General features: G+C 43.4%; 1 protein-coding gene across 1 annotated transcript in view; it reads left to right on the top strand.

The window, feature by feature from the left end:
* LOC126176504 (facilitated trehalose transporter Tret1-like) overlaps nt 1–27,572 on the top strand; it is a 110,607-nt gene that overhangs the window by 26,725 nt on the left and 56,310 nt on the right. Inside the window, exons 4-5 of the mRNA XM_049923659.1 lie at nt 6,315–6,527; nt 19,719–20,177. Coding sequence (XP_049779616.1) covers nt 6,315–6,527; nt 19,719–20,177 — 672 coding nt within the window. The remainder of the gene's footprint in view (nt 1–6,314; nt 6,528–19,718; nt 20,178–27,572) is intronic.

Below are 27,572 nucleotides of genomic sequence, written 5' to 3'. Positions count from 1 at the left end.
ACTGCCTATGGTCTTTCACCACTTTTCAAGTCCGCCCCTAGTAGCTTAGTGGTCAGCGCGACGGAATGTCATACCTAGCGTCCCTGGTTCAAAAATGGTTCAAATGTCTCTGAGCACTATGGGACTTAACATCTGAGGTCATCAGTCCCCTAGAACTTAGAACTACTTAAACCTAACTAACCTACGGACATCACACACATCCATGCCCAAGGAAGGATTCGAACCTGCGACCGTAGCAGTTGCGCGGTTCCGGACTGAAGCGCCTAGAACCGCTTGGCCACCACGGCCGGCGTCCCGGGTTCGATTCCCAGATGTGTCGGAGATTTTCTCCCCTCAGGGACCGGGTGTTGTGTTGTCCTTCTCATCATCATTTCATCCCCATCAACATGCAAGACTCGAAAGACTTGCACAAAGCGAACGGTCTACCCGACGGGAGGCCCTAGCCATACGGCATTTCCATTTTTACTACTTTTCAAAAGCAAATTTCTTTCTAAAGAGCTCGTAAATAAGTCGTTTCCTGTAATAGTTTTAACAATCAACCTGACACCTTTACTTTCTCAAAAACAAAAATAAAACAAATCGATGTTTTGTAAATATAAAATAATAAGAAAAAATATTTGAATTAATGAGAGTACTAATAATGACTGCTGAATATTGCATATCAAAGAACTCTATAACTTATAATAGGAATCAGGTATAGAAACTCAAATCAAAGCCAAGGGATTGAAACAGATAAGGTTAAAAATTGGTTCAAATGGCTCTGAGCACTGTGGGACTTAACATCTGAGGTCATCAGTCCCCTAGAACTTGAACTACTTAAACCTAACTAACATAAGGACATCACATATGTCCATGCCCGAGGCAGGATTCGAACCTGCGACCGTAGCTGTCGCGCGGTTCTAGACTGAAGCGCCTAGAATCGCTCGGCCACCACGGCTGGTTTCAAATAGATAAGGAATGTCTTCAGTCAGCCACTTAACAGGATTCTCATGAGACTGGCAGAAAAGCTTCTTACTAGAAGACGACCTCTCGGACGACCACATATGCCAGATACCTAGACAAAAATTGGGCTCGTCAGAGACTGGAAAACTATTTTTAAAGCACGACAAAGTGGCACAATAATGTTCATTCTGCAGCGAAGAGGATACATAGCAGATTAAAAACTCTCTGAACCATCTTGCAAACTGAGAAAGAGCGTTGTCCTACGGGAATAAAACTCCAGAAAGGGTTTCATTTGCAGCTCAGTGTAGCTGACGTTGCAGGTGGCACCCACAGTTCTGAACAGCCAAAGTCGCACATGATTATTAGTAGTGCCCCAGAGTATCACAGAATACTGTGATGTGGTCTGAAGCTAGATGATTTATTCTTGGGATTACGTTCACCCCCAGAGCGTCTTACACGCACTCGGTTATTAATAGTCAGTACTTCAGTACTGAGACACCAGAAAAGACTTATTTCTTTTAAATGCCATATTATTGTCTGTATCGAGAAGCCTATTAAAAAGGGATAGGGATAACTGTATCTACAGGCAAGCAAATAATCTCCTTCTTTTCGTACACTTGTGGCATGCTCTAATGGACTGGCTTCCACAGAGAACAACTGTTAACAGCAGGGTGTGCTGTGACACTCTTACACGGCTTATATGCAGGATTCAGCAAAGTAGGCAGGAAAAGTGCTCGAAGTGAGAACTCTTCCAGCACGACAATGCACAGCAGTACACCAGCAGTGCCACGATTGCGAAGCTAACGTAACCGGGTTCGTTGTTGTGTCACATCCACCACATTCTACATCTGCATCTACATGGATACTCTGAAAATCACATTCAAGTGCCTGCAGAGGGTTCATCGAAACACCTTCACAATTCTCTACTATTACAATCTCGTATATCGCGTGGAAAGAATGAACACCTATATCTTTCTGTACGAGCTCTGATTTGCCTTATTTTATCGTGGTGAACGTTCATCCCTGTGTAGGTCGGTGACAACAAAATATTTTCGCATTCGGAGGAGTAGGTTGCGGATTGGAATTTCGTGAGAAGATTCCGTCGCAGCGAAAAACTCCTTTCTTTTAATGATTTCCAGCCCAAATCCTGTATCATTTCTGTGACACTCTCTTCCATATTTCGCGATAATACAAAACGTGCTGCCTTTCTTTGAACTTTTTCGATGTACTCCGTCATTCCTATCTAGTAAGAATCCTTCACCGCGCAGCAGTATTCTAAAAGAGGACGGGCAAGCGTAGTGTAGGCAATCTCTTTAGTAGGTTTGTTACATTTTCTAAGTGTCCTGCCAATAAAACGCACTTTGGTTAGCCTGCCCCACAACATTTTCTATGTGTTCCTTCCAATTTAAATTGTTCGTAATTGTAATACCTAGATATTTAGTTGAATTTACGGCTTTTAGTTTAGACTGATTTATCGTGTAACCTAAGTTTAACGAGTTCCTTTTAGCACTCATGTGGATGACCTCACACTTTTCGTTATTTAGAATCAACTGCCACTTTTCGCACCATTCAGATATCTTTTTTAAATCGTTTGCAGTTTTTTTGATCTTCTGATGATTTTATTAGTCGATAACCGACGGCATCTGCAAACAACCGAAGACGGCTGCTCAGATTGTCTCCAAAATCGTTTATACAGATAAGGATCAGCAAAGGACCTGTAACACTACCTTGGGGAACGCCAGAAATCACTTCTGTTTTACTCGATGACTTTCCGTCAATTACTACGAACTGTGACCACTCTGACAGGAAATCACAAATCCAGTCACATAACTGAGACGATATTCCATAAGCACGCAATTTGACTACGAGCCGCTTGTGTGGTACAGTGTCAAAAGCCTTCTGGAAATCCAGAAATACGGAATCAATCTGAAATCCCTTGTCAATAGCACTCAACACTTCATCTGAATAAAGTTGTGTTTCACAGGAACGATGCTTTCTAAACCCATGTTGACTGTGTGTCAATAGACCGTTTTCTTCGAGGTAATTCATAATGTTCGAACACAATATATGTTCTAGAATCCTGTTGCATATCGACGATAACGATATGGGCCTGTAATTTAGTGGATTATTCCTACTTCTCTTTTTGGGTATTGGTGTGACCTGTGCAACTTTCCAGTCTTTGGGTACGGATCTTTCGTCGAGCGAACGGTTGTATACCATTGTTAAGTATGGGGCTACTGCATCAGCATACTCCGAAAGGAACCTAATTGGTATACAGTCTGGAAAGAAGACTTGCTTTTATTAAGTGATTTAAGTTGCCTCACTACTCTGAAGATATTTACTTCTACGTTACTCATGATGGCAGCTGTTCACGATTCGAATTCTGGAATATTTACTTCGTCTTCTTTTGTGAAGGCATTTCGGAAGGTTGTGTTTAGTAACTCTACTTTGGCAGCACTGTCTTCGATAGTATCTCCATTGCTATCGTGCAGAGAAGGCATTGATTGGTTCTTTCCGCTAAAATACTTCACATACGACAAGAATCTCTTTGGATTTTCTGCCAGGTTTCGAGACAAAGTTTTGATGTGGAAACTGTTATAAGCATCTCGCATTGAAGTCCTCGCTAAATTTCGAGCTTCTGTAAAAGATCGCCAGTCTTGGGGATTTTGCGTCTGTTTAAATTTGGCATGTTTGTTTCGTTGTTTCTGCAACAGTGTTCTAACCAGTTTTGTGCACCAAGGGGGATCATCACCGTCGTTTGTTAATTTATTTGGTATAAATCTCTCAGTTGCTGCCGATACTATCTCTGTGTTCACTAATCCCTGAATCGGTTTTGATCCTAGTTATTAACTCAGGATTATTTCTTGCTAAGAGGCCAAGTGCGTTTTCACAACCGTTTGCTATTCGCATGGGCTCATGAACTAACTGCTCGAAATAATTTTCAGAGAAAGCGTTTAGCACAATTTCGGATGATATTTCATGCGTACCTCCGGAATTAAACATGTATTTTTGCCAACATATCGAGGCTAAATTAAAGTCACCACCAACGATTATCGTATGAGTCGGGTATGTGTTTGAAATCAAATTCAAGTTTTCTTTGAACCTTTCAGCAACTGTATCATTTGAATTGGGAGTTCGGTAAAAGGATCAAATTATTATTTTATTCCGGTTGCCAACAATGACCTCTGTCCATAAGAACTCACAGGAAGTTTGTACTTCAATTTGGTGACAACCGTGTTTAGCCTACCCTTTCGGAACACCGTTAGGTTCTTCGCAAAAATTTCGGCTGATCTTATACCCGGCTTTAGCCAGATTTTAGTGCCTATAACGATTTGAGCATCAGTGCTTTCTATTAGTGCATGGAGCTCTGGTACTTTCCCAACACAGCTATGACAATTTACAACTGTTATACCAATGGTTCCTGTATCTATTTTCTTCCTGTGTTCAGCCTCTTCCTGTGTTCAGCCTCTTCCTGTGTTCAGCCTGCACCCTTTGTGACTGAAGCCCTTCTTGTGTTTTCCCGAGACCCTCTAACGTAAAAAACTGCCCAGTTCACTCCATACAGCCCCAGCTACCCGTGTAGCCGCTTGCTGCGTATAGTGGACACCTGACCTACTCAGCGGAACCAGAAACCCAACCACCCTTTCGCGCAAGTCGAGGAATTTGCAGCCTACAGGGTCGCAGAACCGTCTGAGCCTCTGTACCAGAGTCCGCGATCGGTCCTGTCTACTATGCTGCAAATGGTCAGCTCTGCTTTCATCTTGCAAGCAAGACTGGCAGCCTTTACCACTTCTGTTAGCTGCTCGAAACCAGAGAGAATCTCTTCTGATCCAAAATGACACACATCATTGGTACCGACGTGAGCAACTACCTGCAGTTGGCTGCACCCTGTGCTCTTCGTGTCATCCCGGAGGACCCTTTCGTCATCTGGAATGACTCCACCCGGTATGCACACGGAGTGCACATTGAATTTCTTTCCCTCCTTGTAGGCCAAGTCCCTAAGGGGCCCCATAACGCGCCTAACATTGGAGCTCCCAGCTACCAATAATCACACCCTCTGCGATTGACCGGATCTTGCAGGCTGAGTGGCTTCCTCTGAAACAGGGCAAGCGACAGCATCTGGCTCAGCGACAGTGTCAGCCACAGACCTGTTTGTCAGACAAACCGGAGAGACCTTACGTGCGGCCCCCTGGGAAGTCTTTCGCCGCCTGCTTCGCCCCGGGGCGACCTCCCACTCTCCCACAGGTGAAGGGTCAGCCTCAGTGCGAGCAGCAACTGGGTTGGCCATCGATGAGTACCGATCGGAGGACTCTAACGCGCTGGACGTCTGTCGGATCCCCACGGCCGGTCCACAACAGTGGTGCCCATCCACTGCAGCCTCAAGCTGTGTAACCGAATCCATCACAGCCTGAAGCTGGGAGCGAAGTGTCACCAACTCGGATCGCATCCGCACACAACAATGGCAGTCCCTGTCCATACTAAAGACCGTGGAAAACTAAACTATGCAGATAAACGGACTATCGTCACGTGCTGCGCAACTCTACTCTAGACCCGGATGGAAACGCACGAACTGTGTCTAGTAATACGCAGATATTCGAAAACCTAACTACCGAAGCACTCAGGTGAAACTAAATAATTTGCCCCTGATTAGGAACTTGTAATATGTCACAAAATCGGTTTACTTTCCGACGCAGACGAAAACGCCACAACTGTGGCTATTAGATATTAAATTTACACGCAGAAACCCAAGAAACTACACTATTAAAGCACACAGATGATACAATAACATTCGCTCCTGTTAGGAACTCGTAAATTACACAGTATTGGTTATTTCCCTGTTGCTGCGTCTGTCTCGGTCGGCTACTGCTGCCTGACCGGATCTCGCCTCATCTGATTATGATTTGTTCTATTACATGAAGGACGCACTGCGAAATAAAAGATTCAAGAAGAATCAATAATTGCAGGCAGCTGTCCATGAGAGCGTGCATAGTACCTCCGAATAATCGTTCCGTCACGCAATAACTGAAGTTGCCAGGAAGGTGGCAGCGGTGTGTTGACGTGCGCAGGCAGAATTTCGAGAGATCCCAAGTACACTGAATCATGTTCGTTAATAAATAAGGTACAAGAAACTAATTGTAAATCATTTCCGAATGCCCCTCTCAGAAAATAAAGAAGGGCACATGAACTTTTCGTACACCCTCTAGTATCCAGCGCTGCCTTACAACTGTAAACACTAACAGTCGGCGGTATAGCTGTGTCAGTATTCTACTCCAGTTGTGAATTCATACTTCTGATCAAAAAGTGTAGCTGCACTTCTTGTTTACTGAACGGGTTCCTCACTTGACAGTAAGCTTGGTTTCTTCCGTCCGCAGTTGATTGCTGACTCGCGGCGACATAAGGACAGTATCAAGGAGAAGATGGGGAAAAAATCGACAAGGAGAGCACTGATGATGGGGCTGGGCCTGATGTTCGCTCAGCAGCTGACTGGCGTCAGCATCATCTCCTTCCATTCGAAAACCATCTTCACGGCAGCCGGCGACACAACAGACTTTACTGTCTGCTTCAGTGTCATGGGCATCATGCAGGTGCGTGGTCCGCAACACTTCTAATTTGGGAAGGGGTACAGAGACGTTCGGAGAAGTTTAATGTCATGTTTAGACGCCTGGCTGTTTGCTATTCTTCCAGCGAAGTAATCAGCCAGCAACAGTGAATCTAACTTTGCACTTCAAACCACTTTTCTCTAATGCCAAACATTGTTAGTATTTTGAGACCACACTGATCTCTTTCAGCAACAAATCCGTTTTCCGCGACTTAAATGATCCAGATGCTATTGTTAGAGTTTATCATTTACCGACATTCGAGATAAGTGAAAACGGAGCATTATATCAATTAGAATAGGGGAGGGAAAGTAATAGGCAGTGCCTTTATCGAAGAACCAGCTTGGCTCTTGCCCATATGCATAAACAGGAACGGAAAACTTAGTCAGAAAGCGTGAACGAGATTTTTAACCTCGCTGCCGTAGTTACTTCCCGCTTACAACATCTTCGGTAAGGTGCTCGGTGGTGTAGCGAATGAAAACAGTAAGCAATACTTTGCCGAAGATGAAAGACAGGTTTCCGAATATACAACGGGTTTCTCGGTTTCACTTTCCGCACTATGCTGCAAGGACTGTCTATTTGTGGTGTTCAGAGGCTGCGAACGTCGATTCCTGAAGAGCTCTCTGCCTGGACTCGACTCGACTTAGCTGTTCTATCTGTGTAGTACTGGCCAGTACTAAGCCTACAGATGCCTTGTGTACATAAATGAAAGCAAATAAAAAATTAAGTACCTATAACTTCAATAAACAATTCGAATTGTGTGATATGAAGAGAGGCAGACTGACTTTGTTTAAAAGATGGAGCGGCGGGTTTTTAATGAACGGAGTACTTAATTACTTTTTGTGTAATTTTGAAAGATTTACCTCAGAATGCTACTCTAAGTGCTACTTTCGTTGACGTTACGGAACGCAGACATTACAGACATCGCCTCAGTAGACTACGGCTAAGGCTGTCCTCGAAATATTCTGCGAAAAATTAAGCTCATAACACGATTGGAAACTGGTATAATAATTTTTTACATTTCGGAAAAATTTTAAAAACCACATATACAGTTTTTTGGCTTTGCCTTTGTAGATTATTTGTTCATTAATAATTCGAACTAACTCTCGGATGTGACATCTGCATGAAAAATGCAGTACCTAACGGATCGATAAAACTATGAAATCAGTCACGTAACTTCCGTCAGAGAGTTTGGGAACATGAGAAAATCCAGTTACCTTGTCTTAAAGAATGAATATCTTCCACTTAACGTCTACAACACAACAGGGTCATACAAATTCCGAGTAGCTGAAATAATAAGGGTTTCATGAAGTTTAAGTCTTACGCTGGTAATAGCGTAACTTCTGTTCGCGTATTTGTGGATGGGTAATAGTGGGAGAGAAAAGTGACAACATGACTGCTCACATAATGAGTAGGGAAGCAGGAATGAAAACAGAAGAAAACGAAGAACTTGAAAACAGGATTGCACTGACCTTGGAAGACAATTCGAAGAAATGATATTACGTAAAAGGAGAAATTATGCCATTTATTGAAGTATGCGGATTCATATGTTCGGCACGATGCAGTGTGCAAACGGAAGTCAAAAATGTTCAAGTATTTGGAATGTGGCGACGAATATAATTACGAATATGGTTATTAAAAAAGGCACACTAACACTGTCAGGGATTTGTACGAAAGAACCACACAGGCCACGTGAAAGATCATCAGAGAGTACGCCAGAATTTTCTACACTACAGGGTTGCAAACCAACCAAAGGACTATAAATTACATTGTTGAAATGAACAGTAATGGCACAAATAGTTGTGAGAATTGTGGGACGCCTGTAAACGTTAGTGCCAGAAAGTGAACTGTTCCAGGGGAAAGGAGATACAAAAACCGTGTCAAAAAATTCCAAATTGGGACAGGATGGAGCAACATCTTCGAGTGTTTAATCGACAGGTTGCTTCATAGCTCAAATTTTGAAAACTGTGTTTTTCAGAAGCGTCCAAATAAAAACTATAGAGCAAAAGTAGGTACAGATGGAACGCAGTTTTATTGTACAGTATCTTGTAGTATGTCACAGTAGATGAACGTTATTTGTGTTTGTAGAATTTTATCCAACGTACGAAAAATAGAGAAAGTAAAGAGCGAAACCCACGTCCTTAAATTACCAGGAAGTTTCGATCTCCATTCTACATTTTTCTCAAGTGAAATTATCGATTCAGCTAAACTCCACTTTCTCCTATTACTGCTCTCCGTCTCCTCTCCAAGAATGGAATAAAATTCGTGGCTGACTAGATCTGGAATCAGTTTGTATTTCATTTTGCACATAAACAGGGTGTACTTTATTATGGAGTAAATGTTGCCTTTGGTCCATCTGGATCATAACCTGATACAGACATGTGGGCATTGTACGTTATTCATTCTGTTACTTCTCTTCTTCCACCGAACTAAGGGGGGACAGTAGTGAAGACAGTGGACACATAGTTGAGAGAATGGGCGTCACATTATCTCCTAATCATCCTGACACATACTTCGTGTCCTCCGTACCTTCTCAAAATCGCTCCAAGTGGATGCCCGGTTGACTCCCACAACAAAGTCACGGGCGAGTTATTTTCCCGTCCTTATCCAATTGCTCTAGGGTCTCGATGAGGAACGGAAGACTCCTACCTTTCTATGCTTCGTCTCTCCTCAATAATTTTTTTCCTTCCGAATGAATCGCGAGTTACGTGTATGACGTCATATGTCGTATATATTTCAGTAAGCGTTTGTTAATTTTTTTCGTCGTAGAAACTAGACATCAATTTGGTGAACTGCAACTCAAGACTTTGTTCCTCAACTTAACGACATTTTTGGTATGAAGTTACAGGGGTTACGAGGGAACTACTTGCAGTTGATGTTGGAAGCTAGCGACTACATGGTATAAATTGGCTAATCAGTTATTTTAATTTCTCCGAACGTCTCGGTAGCCCTCAGACTATAAGCTGTTGCTTTCATAGGAATTTTATCGTAACTTTTCAATGTATTTTTTAATCACTTGCACCTTAACATAAGCGGAATTCGTTATAAAGCACCATACACTGCCAGTTGACGTTTCTTCATTACTCACTAACGTGACGTCATTCCAGTCCAGACATCAGTGGACGGTTAAAGGAGAGTCGTCGCGTAACAGGTGTCCTGAGCGTGATACTTCGTAAAAAGAGACGTTTGACGCTATTGGGGTCTAGATACAGGACGGTTCCCTGTAAATCACGAAATGCGAAAGCGACAATTCATTCAAAAGCGGTCCTCTTCGGTCGTAGTGTATAAATCATTGAGCGGCTTGTACTGCATTTGATCGTTGACCAGTGGCGTGTTCCACTTCGAAAGATGCAACAAATTAATGGCCAAAATAACAGACTTTACCAAAGTACGTTGTTTGAAAGCCGCTGCAACTTCGTTAATGGCTTCCCTTTTGCTTCCTACGACGTGAGGCTAAGCGTCGGGATGAAATTCTAAGACAGCTACAGTGTCACCTTCATGCTGCAATTATTTTTAAACCAACAGATCAGAAGTATCCAGACAACTGACAGCGGACGTTTGTTAGTGGGGAGGTCCACCTCAGCTTTTATGACACCTTCAACTCTACATCTACATCTATATCCATACTCCGCAAGCCACCTGACGGTGTGTGGCGGAGGGTATCTTGAGTACCTCTATCGGTTCTTTCTTCTATTCCAGTCTCGTATTGTTCGTGGAAAGAAAGATTGTCGGTATGCCTCTGTGTGGGCTCTAATCTGATTTAATCCTCATGGTATCTTCGCGATATATACGTAGGAGGGAACAATATACTGCTTCATCCTCGGCGAAGGTATGTTCTCGAAACTTCAACAAAAGCCCGTACCGAGCTACTGAGCGTCTCTCTTTTAGAGTCTTCCGCTGGAGTTTATCTAAAAGACATTTAGTACTTCGGCCTTTAGTCTCTCATCCTCTGTTGAGTACTGTTGAGTGGTACTTAAGTAAATAAATTAGTGAAATCAAAGTGAACTAGAAATTAGAATATAAATGGAAAACTTGGTTTAGTTTGGAGAGTTACATACTGGCACACAGCGGGCCGAACAGCAGAGACAATGACCGTGAAGTCAGCAAGTTCCACATAAGCGGGCGCTGTCGATTCAGCCGTCAGGGCATCGCCCGACCGGCTCACGTGTTTCTCAGTGGTCGCATGTGAGCAAAGGCCCTCGCCTACATCCCAAGAGCCAATGACCGACGTTAAGAAGATTCTTCGAGAAGCTTTTCAACGTGACAGAAGAGGCAATGACCGGCTCACGTGTTTCTCAGTTGTCGTATGTGAGCAAAGGCCCTCGCCTACATTCCAAGAGCCAATGACCGACGTTAAGAAGAATCTTCGAGAATCTTTTCAACGTGACAGAAGAGGCAATGGCCGTGAAGTCGTTCACCTCCAGTAAACTGAAGTGAATAAATACGCGAGACGCAGTGGGCCCGACAGATGAAGACGAGAGGAAGACGAAGGCGAAGACGGAGACGAAGACGGAGACGAGCGACGAAGAAGACGAAGAAGAAGCGTAGCAGTTGTTTTAAGTTAGTTTCGGTGCTGAAGACCGTCATGCAAGAAGAGACTACATCATGCACAGACGCACCAAGTCCGCCGCTGTAATAGAATAGCAAGCAGCAGCCTCAGTGCCAGAAGAAGAAGTTAAAAGGTATTTTGAAGTCTGATTTTACATACCCGGGTGACTCGTGAGGACGGGAAGGAGACGGCCTCACTTCAGCAGTCACCTGTGAGCTGGGATAAAGACCTGACAGCCGAAGACTGGCAAGCGGGAGTCCGTGGTTCGAGTCCGGGACACTGGCCTTCCCCCGCCGCGCCGCTCTGCTGGACGACGCACAACACACGCGGCCGCTTAGAGAAGGGAAACACTGGGACGCCACATTCAAGGTATCACCACCCGATGCACGACGTCGCTCGCAATAATTAAACAGGCCACCTCGCGCTGCGCGTCTCCGGTCAGCTGGGCGAGACGGCGACACGAGATACACACCGCTACGCGTAATCAGACGCCGCCGCCGCCGCCGCTGCCGCAGCAGAAGGCTACGCAAACGACACGGCTGCCGCTCTCCGAACCAGAACGTCCAGTAAGATAACAGCTGTACGAAACTTTCAATAAAAGTTATCTTATGTAAAAATGATGTTTCATTCGACCTCATACCCGAGCCAAGGAAGAACCCACCCTGCCCACATTTTGTAAGAGAGAAAAGTTTATTTATTTAATATTTTCACCCAGACAGAATGCTTGAGAATGCTCATCCTGACAATTGACAGCATCAAAAGAGAAAACACAGTTACATTGAGTGACAGAAGTGTCACATTTAGTAAACACAACTGTTACATTTGATGTCAGAAGCCGTAGTAGATGTTACAGTACCATTTTGGTCACAGAGTGCCTGGACATTTTGTTTTGATCCACCTACCGCTTTGACAAAAGATCAAAATTTCTTAGGATTTTCTGCCAAGTCAGTACATAGAATTTTACTTTCGAATTCATTGAACGCTTCTCGCATAGTCTCTCATCCTCTGTTGAGTACCATTTTGGTCACAGAGTGTCTGGACATTTTGTTTTGATCCACCTACCGCTTTGACAAAAGATCAAAATTTCTTAGGTTTTTCTGCCAAGTCAGTACATAGAATTTTACTTTCGAATTCATTGAACGCTTCTCGCACAGCCCTCCTCACACTACATTTCGCTTCGTGTAATTTTTGTTTGTCTGCAAGGGTTTGGCTATGTTTATGTTTGCTGTGAAGTTCCCTTTACCTCCGCAACAGTTTTCTAACTCGGTTGTTGTACCACGGTGGCTCTCTTCCATCTCTTACGATCTTTCTTGGCACATACTCATCTAATGCATATTGTACGATGGTTTTGAACTTTGTCCACTGATGCTCAACTCTATCTGTACTTGAGACAAAACTTTTGTGTTGGGCCGTCAAGTACTCTCAAATCTGCTTTTTGTCACTTTTGCTAAACAGAAAAATCTTCCTACCTTTTTTAATATTTCTGGGGACACTTCAGCGAGGTGTCTGAATGACTGCGGAGGAGTATGAGCCTATTGCTCCTCAGCTGCCGAAATTCCAGAACTTAGCGATGTTGGATAATGGGGCTCTGGAGCGAAGTTGACGTTCTGACTCGTCCCATACGTTTTCCGTCAGGTCCAAGACAAAACTCTGGGCAGGCCTGTCCATTTCAGGAATGTTATTTCCCACAATAAATTGCCTCACAGATGCTGATTTATGACCGGGTGCATTGTCAAATTATTCAAATGTGAGTGAAATCTTATGGGACTTAACTGCTAAGGTCATCAGTCCCTAAGTTTACACACTACTTAACCTAAATTATCGTAAGGGCAAACACACACATCCTTGCCCGAGGGAGGATTCGAACCTCCGCCGGTACCAGCCGCACAGTCCATGAACGCAGCGCCCCAGATCGCTCGGCTAATCCCGTGCGGCTGTGCATTGTCATGCACATACAAACAGCCGTTGTCTCCTAACTATTTGTCCATTGTACATGGTAGGCTACACAAAGCAGCAAAATATGCTCATACCCTTACGTATTTAGCGTTTTCTTAAGTGCAATAAAGAGACCCTAACCACGAAAAGCAAACTCATATCGTAACACCACCTCCTTCGTACTTCAATGCTGGCTCTACACATGATGGCAGGTAATGATCTCTATTTCATCTGCCAGACCCAAAACCTTCCAGCGCACTGCCACGGGGTATAGCATGATTTATCACTCCAAGCTACTCGTTTCCAGTCATCCACTGTCCAGTGACATAGCTGTTTACACCACATCAAATGCCTCTACAGAAACGAGTGGGTAACTGAGGAGGTGCTCGATCATTGTACCGATTGTGTTTAAGTTCCTAAGCACAGTCGTTGTGCTAGCTGGGCTCACGAGTGCTTCTTTTCACTGATTTCAGGCAATAGTTTACAACTACCGTCTGCAATGCTTGTCGCCCCCGTCTGTCAGTACATTAGGTCTGCCTGATCTTGGTTTAATTGTGGTTGCTCCTTCACGTTTCAACTTTACAATCATGTTACCAACAGTCTATGGGGTAGCTTCAGAAAGGTTGAAAAGTCCCTGATGATGGATTTGTTGCTCAGGTGACATCCAAGGACTAATCCACATTCGCAGTCACTGAGCTCTGCTGATCGACCTACTCTTTCGCTGGACAAACGATATTTGCGTTCGGAGTGTCTCGAGATTTCCCGATACGCCGCAGCGTTCGGTACAGTATCGAGCTTGTTCGAACAACCACGTGACATTTGACTCGCACGGCGCAAGTGCGAGGGATAAGCAAGAAACTGTAGACTAGCCACAACAATAAGTTGTGGCTGTCCTCCAAAAGATATTACTTGATTGATCCCAGTATAATATTTAAATTGCTTATGGGAGGCGGTAATGATTTACCAAGTACGTTGCAAATGAACTGTTCAGCTCCTGTTCACATATTAGAGTAAGAGATAAAAGCATTACCGTATTTTAATCTGCTTGAACACAAGACGGCAACATTCAGATGGAACAATCACAGCAATTAATTAAGAATTAAATGCCCACCGAAGATATCGTAATTAAGTGACTGCAGTTTTTATCACGAGTATGAATTACAGCGGCAAGAGTTGTCTTGTAGATAGTACCATGAGACGTCACTAGATCGCTGGACCAGCAAAAGTTCCAGAACTAGACAGAATCATGATTGCAATTTTTATATTAGTTGCCGTTGTTATGCATGACTTGCATCCTGGAATATACCTCAGTCCTTCTTTCACACTTAGTTTCATTATTAAAATCCATAGTGCGAGAAAAATGATAAGATAGAAGGTTGTGATAGTACCAACAATAGTCACTAGATCGCAACGTAATCAAAAGATGGGAGAAAACCAGATTTCGCGAACTGCGCCGTAAAATGTCCGAACAATTCGAGTCGTGTTCAGACATAGCCCTACTGACTACACAACCCTTCGTTTTATACTAGCGGGTCCGTTTCTCGTGACCATTCTGCATTGCTTAGCGGTGTTCAGGAAGATTAGGTGCATTATTTTGAACTAAGCCGACTTAGAAACATTCAAAACATAGACGTTTCAGATAGTGTATGTCAAAGAATAACTCCCGCCTACCATATATTCGTTTTGACAGTAAGCGTAGATTAATTTTACTCGCGAGAACACCCGATTTCCCAAAAACTTCGCTCAGTGGAAGAGGGACCAAAATAAGCGATCACGTGTCTCGGCTTACCCGTAGATACTCGACCGTTTTTGAGAAACGAAGGTCAAAGTTTTCGAGGTACTTTATGTGCCTTTAAACGAGTAAACAATCTGACCGTAGCAGTGGCTAGAGTCTCGGCTTCACACTTTTGCGCCCGTGTTCGGAATCCGATTATTATCTTTTTTATTTGTCTCCTCATGTCCGTAGAATATTACTACACGAATGTTTTCCAGTTTATATTGAAATAAAGTTGTCCTTATTTGTGTACTAATTGTATGGCTGGTGAATAAATTAAGAAAAAACAATAAATGAATGAGAACATTTTTTGAAATTGTTTTCAGTGAACTCCAGTAGTTTATCTCGATTCATTATCAACTGAAAACGCCAGTTTTCTATAAAGTGATCCGTAATGTGTGGTTTGTCTTGAAATTATTGCCAACGCGTGAAATCTTCAGTAATGTTAACGACATTTCTTTTCCGAATGAGATTTATACGAAGAAATGCCACTATGGCAAACTTTTCTCCGCGCGATGTTCGTGGTGTTCGAAACGTCAATGTTTTGAAAGTTTCTAAGTCGGCTTAATCCAAAATAATGCACCAAATCTTCCTGAACAAGAGATATAAGAATGAATTATAAGAACTAATATAAGAATTGTTATAAAAATGTAATATAAGAATATGAGAATTTAATAAGATCATAACCCTAGAAAATACCATACACGCATATACACTGAAGCGCCAAAGAAATTGGTATAGGCATGCGTATTCAAATACAGAGTTATGTAAACAGACAGAATATAGCGCTGCGCTCGGCAACGCTTATGTAAGACAAGTGTCTGGCGCTGCTACAATGGCATGTTATTAAGATTTAAGCGAGTTTGAACCTGTTGTTATAGTCGGCTCACGAGTGATGGAACACAGCATTTCCGAGGTAGCGATGAAGTGGGGATTTTCCGGTACGACCGTTTCACGTTTGCACCGTGAATATCGGGAATCCGCTAAAACATCGTATCTCCGATATCGCTGCTGCCGGAAAAAGATCCTGCAAGAACGGCACCAACGACGACTGAACAGAATCGTTCAATGTCACACAAGTGCAACCCTTCCTCAAATTGCTGCAGATTTCAATGCTAGGCCGTCAACAAGTGTCAGCGTGCGAACCATTCAACGAAACATCATCGGATGGGCTTTCGGAGACGAAGGCCCATTCGTGTACCCTTGATGACTGCACGACACAAAGCTTTACGCCTCGCCTGGGCCCTTCAGCGCCGACATTGGACTGTTGATGACTGGAAACATGTTACTGGTCGAACGAGTCTCGTTTAAAATTGTATCGAGCGGATGGACGTGTACGGGTATGGAGACAACCACATGAATCCATGGACCATGCATGTCAGCCGGGGACTGTTCAAGCTAGTGGAGGCTCTCTAAAGCCGTGGGGCGTGTGCAATTGGAGTGATATGGGATCCCCGATACGTCTAGATACGATCCTGACAGGTGACACGTCTGTCTGATTACCTGCATCCATTCATGCGCACTGTGAATTACGACAAACTTGGGCAATTCCAGCAGAACAATGAGACTCCCCACACGTCCAGGATTGCTACAGAGTAGCTCCAGGAGCACTCTTCTGAGTTTAAACACTTCCGCTGGCGACCTGACTCCCCAGACATGATCGCTACTGATCATATCTGGGAAGCCTTGCAACGTGCTTTTCAGAAGAGATCTCCACCCCCACGTACTCGTAGGGATTTATGGACAACCTCTCAAGATTCATGGTGTCAGTCCCTCCAGGACTACTTCAGACATTGGTCGAGTCCATGCCACGTCTTGTTGCGGCACTTCTGCGTGCTCGCGGGTTCCCTACACGATATGAGGCAGGTGTACCGGTGTTTTTGTCTCTTCAGTGTATTTTATAATAAATGCATGACCCAGATACAATTTTACAATTAATATAATGCCCTTGTTCCCTATAACTTGAAGAGACATTTTCCAGTAATAATCTTCTACGGACATGGGTAGGTAAATGGAAAAAAATAAAATAAAATGAAAACTATAATCAAGTATCGAGCACGGGGCGTAAAAAGTGAGAGGCTGTAACGCCAACTACTACACCATCATTTCGACTGACAACACGCACTGAAAGGCATATAAAGTACCTCGAATACTTTGACCGTCGTTTTCTCAGAAACATTCGAGTTCGCTTTTTTTTACTCATCTTCCATTGACCGAAGTTTCTGAGAAACTGGGTTATGGCATCTATTCCATGAGTAGCCTGCAATATGTGCAAAGGATGGCAAAGAATGTGTACTGATTTAAGAAAAACGGAAAAAGTTATGCAATCATGTTACACCAAGCTAATACAGCCGTAAGAAAATTATTAATACTTCCCTTCGACCTCCACATTTACTTCGCGTGCTCAAAATGACCTCAGTCAGCGTCCACACAGGTCGTTGAACAACCTGTTCACTGGGGTGGCTGCTTTTGGTAGTTTCCAAGGATAATGTACTTTAAGTTTCCTCAACTTAAAGTACATTATTGCAGGAAACTAAGATAAGCAGCCACCCGGTGGGAAAACAGCTACGTTACTTTCAGAGAATACGGGACGACCTCCCATCAATCTCTTCGTCGTATTCATTTTCCTGAGAGATAGGGAACGAAATTCTAGTTCATAGGGCGTAGTAAATACGCAAAACAAAAATGTGCGCAGCATCTTGAGTTATACTTTTCACTTACTGTTCCGTGTCAAAGGAAAACTGCCCACTTAAAACGCTGCACAACCATGATTTTGTTTTTGAAACTCTGACAGAAACCGTATTTACAGTCCAAATTGTGGAACTGAGGTCCTTCTATTATGAAAATTGCTGCTCTTTGAACGCCAAAACATATTTCAGCACCTTGTGCCATCATTGTTGGGTACATGCAAACGTGTTTTAAGTGATAATTAGTCCGTTTTGATTATTCTCTAGAACATCTTAGAGCTTTAAATATAATAGGTAACATACTACATTTTCTGACCACGTAATTGCCCATAACCACCAACCAAATAAAATAGACGCAGACTTAAAAATACAAAATCCAGCAGCCTACATCAAACTTATCGTAGATGAAACCTTACACATAGGGAAGGAAATCAATATCAGATCGAAAACAGACCATAAACGACTACGCTACAATATCAGACACACTGAAACGGAAAGACGGACAGAAAAAGAAACAGGTAAACATCAAAAGGGAGCAAGCGCTCAGCAGTACCAGAAATTGGAAATTTCGACTTGCGAATGTGGTTCATCTGAATCCTGTACTGTGTTTCTGCGTACATTTATACAACTAATAGGAAGTGATAGCAAACTATATTCCCGAAATATTTACATGCAACGAAATTACGTTTATAGATAAAGTGGTTTGTTAACTCGACAACTAAGCTCCCAACAACGTTATTTCGTTGCAGATGGCGAGCAGTATAGTAAATTGACGTTCTACAGAATGAGGTAATAATCACAACAGACATAAAATGTTTTCACATATAATTTATCTTCCAATAATTACTTAATTAGCAAAAGAATACAACAGAGTAGTACATTTTACTAGTGTGCTAGGGGCTTGGTGTGGGGAAGGGAAGTGCCAATGAGGTGCGAGCTGGTGTTATACAAAACTTACTTCACACCCATACTATTTTACAGCTCAGAGACTTGGACTATGACTAAAAGAGAGGAGAGTAGGACACAATCCAGTTAAATGAAGTTTCTGAGAACTATGCTAGGGAAGACGAGGAGAGACAGAGTGAAAAATGAAGATGTTAGGAAGGAAATTGGAGTGGAGAAGTTGACTGAGACAATTGAAAAGAATAGATTAAATGGTTTGGGCAGGTGAAGAGGATGGGAGAGGGAAGAATACCAAGAAGAATGGTGTAGTTCAAGATTGAGGCCAAGAGGAAGACCGAGAACAAGATGGATTGATACAATAAAGATGAGTTTAAGGAGGAGAAACCTGCTATGGAACCAAATTGTGGAAGAAGAATGGTGGAAAGACGAAGTAAAGTGGCGAAGTACCATTGATACCCCACCCGACCGCATGTTGGATAGAGGGGAAACGAAGATGAATTACTTAAACATTAGTTATTTAAACATGTTTGCATTGCACAGACCTGAATAAAAGTACCCAATGGTACAAAACTACTGAAATATGTTTGAGCATTAAAAAGAATGTAGCTTTATAGGGGTACTTAAGTTTCCAAAATTGAAATTGCTAAATGTTAGTCAAACATTATCTCCTAGTCGACCAGCATCGTTTTCATCAAAAAGAAGTGCTTATCAATACTTCACCTTTCAGTCAAATCCTCCTCTCAGCATAATCCTCAGTCTCTTTCTCTCATAGTTTGCGCTATTAGATCTTCGTCTGAATCTTGCAAAAGTCGTTGTGCACTCCAAATTCTTTTTTATTTGAAAACATGGTGCTTGGTAAGTCTCACGTACACATTGAAAGGCAGGCTTCTTCTGTGAGTGTGCAAAATGCTCCAGTAATATAGCTGAGAAGGAAGGGCCACTATTTTAATGTTCTGTGGAAGTCACTACACAATACTACGAGTCTCAAAGTTATTAAGCATGCGTGAGCCACTGCTCTCTTCGCTGGGTTACTCCCATCTCTCTCCATTATTATTGAACATTGACAGCAGCCGCTCAGGTTTATACTATCACAGACTTCCGTTGTTCCAACGACCTTCACGATTCATCTTTATTTATTCACTTTTTAGTCGAAAAGACAACACTAGCATATCTATTTAAGTGTTCAATGTTAAATGACAGTGAGCCTACAAACTGACGTAAGCCAAGCATCACTTAGTTATCACATTTTAAAACGTGTGTTCATTTCTTTGGCACCCTTAATAGTTTGTTGAATGTGTGCGTCCGAATAAAATAGAAACTGCATCCCGCAGGTCTTGGCCGTGGTGATGGCGATAGCCCTCGTGGACCGAGTAGGTCGGCGGCAGCTGATGAAGATCTCGCTTATGGGGGTGGTATTCTGCCTCGTCGCTCTCGGACTCTTCTTCTTCATGAAGGACCTCGATGCGACGTCGGTGCTCTACTTTGAGTGGCTGCCGCTGTTCATCTTATCCGTATATCTGTATCTGTTCACACTTGGTGCAGGACCTTTGCCTTGGGCTATGATGGGCGAACTCTTCCCAGCACACGTGAAAGGCGTCTGCAGCAGTATCTGCGGCGCCTCCAGCTTTGTTCTCGCTTATATTACATGCGAGACGTTCGCTCATCTAATGGGTGTCCTCACATTGGCTGGAACTTTCTGGCTGTATGCGGGACTTTGTTTCGTGTCTGCAGTATGGCTTTTCTTCTTCCTCGCCGAAACAAAGGGAAAAAGCTTGGAAGAAATACAACATGTACTTGGTATACGATTAAACAGTTGAAACTTTCATGTGCATTAGATGTTTGTTTTGTCTTTTTGTACGTATACTTAAGGAAAATAAGAACTAATCAACATTGTTATAAATGTCATTAGCAATTTTAAAACGACATGACGATGTAAAATTCCTTTTTCTAGAACACGGATGGGCAACTGGCGGCCCGCGGGCCATATCCGGTCCGTGTTTTATGATATTTCCTCCCACCCTCTGCTGGTCTCCGGATTGCAAAAAACAAAAAAAAGAAAAATCCGAGTTTACGTCCAAAAAATTGTTCAGATGGCTCTAAGCACTATGGGACATAACATTTGAGAGAGTCGCTGGACTACGCCGGGCAAAAAATGATTCAAATGGCTCTGAATACTATGGGACTTAATTTATGACGTCACCAGTCCCCTAGACTTAGAACTACTTAAACCTAACTAACCTAGGTACAGCACACACATCCACGCCCGAGGCAGGATTCGAACCTGCGACCGTAGCAGCAGCGCGGTTCCGCAATGAAGCGCCTAGAACCGCTCGGCCACATCGGCCGGCTCGGGTTTGCAGCTAATGAAGCAGACCAGTAACAATTCTGCTCATCCGTGCATTCACAATGCCGCTGCCGCTGGATTTGAACAAGGAGAAACACGTTTCTAGTCTGAGGGCGATGTTATGGCCTATGTGTCATGTGTGTGCAGAGAGAAGTATCTTCGCTCCTGGATCAGTGCTGACAACACACTCACGTTATTTAAGCCTTGCTCTCTTCGTCTGGGCGACACACTGATGGAGCTCTGAAGTCGTTAGTAGGCGATAGTGGCAAATAAATAAATTAATAAATAAATAAATAAAATAAAATAAAAATTACAGACTACTAGAGAAGTATGCCGCTTAACAACGGCAGCAGGGTGCTATTCTTATCGGTACATTAACCTATTAACATTACCGTCACAGTCGCTATAATTTTGACTTAATGCGGCAGTAGCGCTACTGTCTCCTCACGTGTGAAGCGGTGTGGGAGATTAAGTATGAGGGTTGTCCAGAAAGTAAGTTCCGATCGGTCGCGAAATTACTCCTTCCGGTTATTTCTCTACATAGTTGCCAGTCCGATTTAGACGTGTCGTAACGTTGTACCAACTTAGCAATACTCTCGTCATAGAAGGGAGCCTCCTGTGCTTTCTGTCAATTCTCTGCGCTGGTCTGCAGTTCGTTGCCTGTTCCAATTTTAGTTTACAATGCAAACAGTCGGAGTTGGGTACCTATCAAAAGACCATTGCTCACAGTAGCACATATTCTGCACATCTTCAGTGTGCCAGAAACACAGTAACTGCACAAGTGGAAGTGTGTAAGGTGGTCCGATGATTCGCCTTTTAGCCTCGTTTCAAATGATACAAAGCGTCGAGGGCTCCGAAATGCAAATGAGGCCTCTAAACCGCAATGTATGGATGATGCATTTATGGCGACAGCAGATTCTTTAAGGTTTTGGGGATGAATTTTGTTAAGTGACATGGACTTACTCGTTCGGTTTACGGTGCATATGAGAAAGGATGTATATTTCAAAATTCTCGGTGACCAAGAGTTGCCTTTACTTATACATCTTCATGATGAGTGTGCTGTGGACACACTTGTCTTCCTAGACGACAAGAAGCATATTTACAGAGCTGCACACTTACGTTTGCGATTTGATGAAAACTGAAACACTCTGTCGATCCTCGACCGGCCCGTGCAATCATATGATCTTAATCTCATAGAAAATGTCTGGGAATACAATGGTGAGCAAAACATAAAGATGGAAGTACCTTTTGCATGACGTATCACTGCCCTTTTTTCACATGATATCTTGCGAACAATGGATGAAGGGCATCAGACGGATGCCATATTCCTTGACTTCCGGAAAGCGTTTGACTCGGTGCCCCACTGCAGACTCCTAGCTAAGGTACGAGCATATGGGATTGGTTCCCAAATATGCGAGTGGCTCGAAGACTTCTTAAGTAATAGAACCCAGTACGTTGTTCTCGATGGTGAGTGTTCATCGGAGGTGAGGGTATCATCTAGAGTGCCCCAGGGAAGTGTGGTAGGTCCGCTGTTGTTTTCTATCTACATAAATGATCTTTTGGATAGGGTGGGTAGCAATATGCGGCTGTTTGCTGATGATGCTGTGGTGTACGGCAAGGTATCTTCGTTGAGTGACTGTAGGAGGATACAAGATGACTTGGACAGGATTTGTGATTGATGTAAAGAATCATACAATGTAAGCTTTCACGGCCGATATTGTCTTCACTTAAAACTTCCGGGCTGATAGGCCGTGGTCGAAGTATCAAACACTCTCCTGACGTTTCGTCTCCGACTGCGGGAGACGAAACGTCAGGAGAGTGTTTTATACTTCGACCACGGCCTATCAGCCCGGAAGTTTTAAGTGAAGATGTAAAGAATGGTAGCTAACTCTAAATATAGATAAATGTAAATTAATCCAGATGAATAGGAAAATGAATCCTGTAATGCTTGAATACTCCGTAGGTAGTGTAGCGCTTGACACAGTCACGTCGATTAAATATTTGGGCGTAACATTGCAGAGCGATATGAAGTGGGACAAGCGTGTAATGGCAGTTGTGCGGAAGGCGGATAGTCGTCTTCGGTTCGTTGGTAGAATTTTGGGAAGGTGTGGTTCATCTGTAAAGGAGACCGCTTATAAAACACTAATACGACCTATTCTTGAGTACTGCTCGAGCGTTTGGGATCCCCATCAAGTCGGATTGAGGGAGGACATAGAAGCAATTCAGAGGCGGGCTGCTAGATTTGTTACCGGTAGGTTTGATCATCACGCGAGTGTTACGGAAATGCTTCAGAAACTCGGGTGGGACTCTCTGGAGGGAAAGGAGGCGTTCTTTTCATGAATCGCTACTGAGGAGATTTAGAGTGCCAGCATTTGAGGCTGACTGCTGTACAATTTTACTGTCGCCAACTTATATTTCGCGGAAAGACCACAAAGATAAGATAAGAGAGATTAGGGCTCGTACAGAGGCTTATAGGCAGTCATTTTTCCCTCGTTCTGTTTGGGAGTGGAACAGGGAGAGAAGATGCTAGTTGTGGTACGAGGTACCCTCCGCCACGCACCGTATGGTGGATTGCGGAGTATGTATGTAGATGTAGATGTAGCCCGATCAAACTTGGGCCATACACCGAAAGAACTGCTTCATTGTAATACAGAAAGTAACTGAAAAAATACGCAATGAGACGAACAGAAGTGACAGTTTTATTGAAAGACGATAATTTCACTGACGTTACCACGATTTGTGATGGTCCCTGGATATTGCAAAAGACAGACAAAGTTTCTTATTACGCCGTGTGATCACCAAAGACGTACTCTGCAATGTGCTGCCATGCTGACCACAGGTTGTCAAGTAATTGTTGTGGTAGAGAGCTCCATTCCTCCAGCATAGCAGTTGATAATTGCTGAACAGTCATTGCTGCATGTGGATATGCTGCAGTACGCCTCCCCAACGCATCCCACACGTGTTCGATGGGGTTTAAATCGAGGGAACGGCCAATCCATTTGCCGAATATCGTCTCTTTCCTAGAGTTCCTACGCCTGTGCAGGTCGATGCAGTCATGCACTGTCTTTTATAAAATGAAGTAAGGGCCGAATGCACACCTGAAAAGATGCTCTTGGAAAAATAATACTGTCTAACGTTGACTGTTGAGTGCACCGTGTTCAAGGATTTGGAGGTCGATACGCGAGGGCAACGCTCCTCCCCTCACGATAACTCCAGGACCACGAAAACGATCGTATTCGACAGTACTGGACGTACCCTCATATGGTGAAGTGTGAGAATACATGTTGCACCCAGGAACATTCGCGAAAATTATCATTTTGTTGGTCTAGGTATTACCGTGCGGGGAGACAAAATGTTACATCGAAGTGCTGATGTCCATATCTTTGAACACGGTATACTCACTGGGCAAAGTTTCCCCATGTGTGTCTTTTGAGGCGTATTCGGCACTGGCTTCATTTTTATGGATGACTACGCGCGATCCCATCGAACAGCACAGGTGGGGGAGCTCTTGGACCGAGAAGGTATTCGGCGAGTGGATTGGCCTGCCCAACCCCCAACGTATCTCCCGTCGAGCACGTGTTGGATACATTTGGGGGGACTTACTGCAGGACGTCCAGCCCACCAACGACCATCCAGCAGTCGTCATCCTCGCTAGTGGAGGAGTAGAACGCTCTACTACAATAATTCCTTATCAACTTGTGACCAGCATGGGACCATGTTGCAGAGCATGTTTTGCCCTCCGTGGTGATCACACGGCCCATTAGCAATCATATCCGCCTTTTGTAATGTCCAAGGGGTCATAATAAATCAGCGTGACGTCAGCGTAATTATTGTTTTTGAATGAAACTGACATTTTTGTTCGTCTCATTGTGTATTTATTTCAGTACTCTTCTGTACCGCACTATACTGTACAGTACTGTAGCAGCTCACTTTATATTCGGTACAAGTTTCATCAAGCTATGTTACTTGGCAGTGACATATCACGTGGAAGTTACTTTCGTCCTCAAGTTTTGGACGTCAGTGTATTTGGATTTTCGGATAAAACATAGAAAGAACATAAACACAACGTATCTCCCGTCGATCACGTGTTAGATACATCAAAAACAGTAGTAGTACTGCACACCTATATCTGAAATTTAATATCTACCAGATCTAATCATCAGTCAGTGGCTTCAGCTGAATATGGCACCAGCAGGAACTTGTGGACTCTTCTCCTCACCCAAAGGAGGCTGTTAATAAGTCTACCTTGCACAGGGTAGGCAGATGGGGAAGAGCTTCGTCAGAGCAGTCTTTGGACTACAGACAAGAACATTGAAGCTAGAGGCCATGTTACATGATATTAGAATGATGTCGCCTAGTGGTGAATATATTTTTGTCGTGTGCCCATTAAGACTGGATAATGGGCTTTTATGTCCACCCCCTGTAGCTGAGTGGTTCAAATGGCTCTGAGCACTATGGGACTTAACATCTGAGGTCATCAGTCCCCTAGAACTTAGAACTACTTAAACCTAACTAACCTAAGGATATCACACACATCCATGCCCGAGACAGGATTCGAACTTGCGACTGTAGCGGTCGCGCGGTTCCGGACTGAAGCGCCTAGAACCGGTCGGCTACAACAGCTGGCGTAGCTGAGTGGTCAGCGCGACAGACTGTCAATTCTAAGGGCCCAGGTTCGATTCCTGACTGGGTTAGACATTTTATCCGCTCAGGGACTGGGTGTTGTGTTGTCCTAATCATCATCATTTCATCCCCATCGACGCACAAGTCGCCGAAGTCGCGTCAAATCGAAAGACTTGCACCAGGCGAGCGGTCTACCCGACGGGAGGCCCTCGTCACACGACATTTTTTTATGGGCTTTTATAATCTTCGTCAAATGTCACTGGGCAAGGAATAAATTAGACAAGAAAGGATGTTTAATTTCTCGTCGGCGTTGAATTTGTGAGATATGGAGCGCTACTGGAGGAGGAGGGGGAAATGAATGGACAGGGCCATTCTGGCGATTACTGTTAAATTATTAAAGCGAACTACCGAAGTATTGAAACGTCCCCTTAGAAAAATTATATATGACTGTGTTTAAACTGACACACAATATTTTTTAGCGCAACGCAATCTGAGTTTCAATAATCCCTACAAAAGAATGGCCCTGACTAACATTAACCTATACCTTTCACAAATCACTTACCTCACAAAAATCTTCGTTACTCGAACTACTGCAAAACAGCGAACGCCACTACTGCCAGCTAAATAAAAGATTCAAACTACTGAAGGCACTAACTACTGATAGGCATAGTTAGCAAATGAAAGATTTTGATAGAGAACAAACAATGTATTTACCTTAATAGTCATCAAAAGTCATAATATATATAGCAGTTCATGATATCCAGTCTTACAAGTTTCAAAACTCCGCCATTTCTCTCCCCACATCCACCACTGCTGGCGGCTCACCTCCAACTGCGCAACGCTATGCGCTGTTAACAGCCAACTGCCCAACGCTACAATGGCGAGTATTACAACAATGCCAACCAGCCACAGACTGCACACAGCACAGAAAATTGTTCAAATGGCTCTGAGCACTATGGGACTCAACTTCTGAGGTTATTAGTCCCCTAGAACTTAGAACTAGTTAAACCTAACTAACCTAAGGACAACACACACATCCATGCCCGAGGCAGGATTCGAACCTGCGACTGTAGTGGTCTCGCGGTTCCAGACTGCAGCGCCTAGAACCGCACGGCCACTTCGGCCGGCGCACACAGCACAGCCAGTGATTTTCATACAGAGGTGGCATTACCAATACAAAAATCTAAACAGCCTACTTACATAGCCCCCATGCTCCCCACAAAAAATTTTACAAATTGTTTTGGTTCCCATATTGTCTGTGTCTGTGGTTATCTCTGTCATATTCATTACTATGGAAATGCGATCTTTCTCTGTAATTATTACTACTCTGCCAACGGTTGTCATACGGGTGGTGTCTGTTTTGGTCACGACTTGTGTTTGTGAGAATAGCCTTGTCGTGTCCAGTTATTATTTCTTTCATCGCGAAATTGCGACGGATGTGACCTGTAATTGTTGTGCTCCTGTTTTCGCATTCCGCGATTGTGAGTGTCAATTTCCAGTTCTTGTAAGAGTCCCTGAAAAGCTTCAATGTCGTCTTTGCAACGTGCTGCCAAAATAATATGTCGCAAATGTTCAGGTAATTTGAGTAAGCAAATGCGGATGAGTTCCGAGGGGCTGTATGGGTTTGACAGTTACTGATTCTTATTCAACATGTCTTCAAAATATTTGATAAGACTGGAAAATTCAGATTGTTCGAAACGTTTCATCATTATGATGTTTTACTCGGTCTTGTGTGGATTGAGACCAATATGTTGAGAGGAAGGCGTGATAAAATTCTCCTTCACTGTGACAATCGTGAATGACCGATCGCATTCTTACAGCTGGTTCATTCTCTAAGTAGCCACACATAAATTCTAATCTGTGCTCTAATGACCAGTTGGGAGGAAAACAATGAGAGAATTGATGGAGCCACGCTTGTGGATGAATGTCGTTGCTAGAATTCTTAAATGTTTTGAATTTACGTGTAGTAATGAACAGCTTATAGTCAAAATCATCATGTCGGCGAGTAGCACATCGCTCATTGTTACTTCGTTTCGGCGGTTCCATCTCAAAATCCAATGCGCCTTGCCAGTTTCTTTCATAATTTCCGAAGTGTCCTGTGTTATTATTTTGTGGTTGTTCCGTATTTCTATGTTCCTCTTACCGTACTGGAGCGCGAGTGTCCTCTGAAATATGTAATTCTTGTATTACTTGTGCCAACTGATCTTGTACTTCCCGG

The sequence above is a fragment of the Schistocerca cancellata genome, chromosome 3 (assembly GCF_023864275.1).
Source record: "Schistocerca cancellata isolate TAMUIC-IGC-003103 chromosome 3, iqSchCanc2.1, whole genome shotgun sequence".
NCBI lineage: Eukaryota > Metazoa > Arthropoda > Insecta > Orthoptera > Acrididae > Schistocerca > Schistocerca cancellata.
Note: the sequence above shows the minus strand (reverse complement) of the source record. Positions and strands in the feature narration are given on the sequence as shown.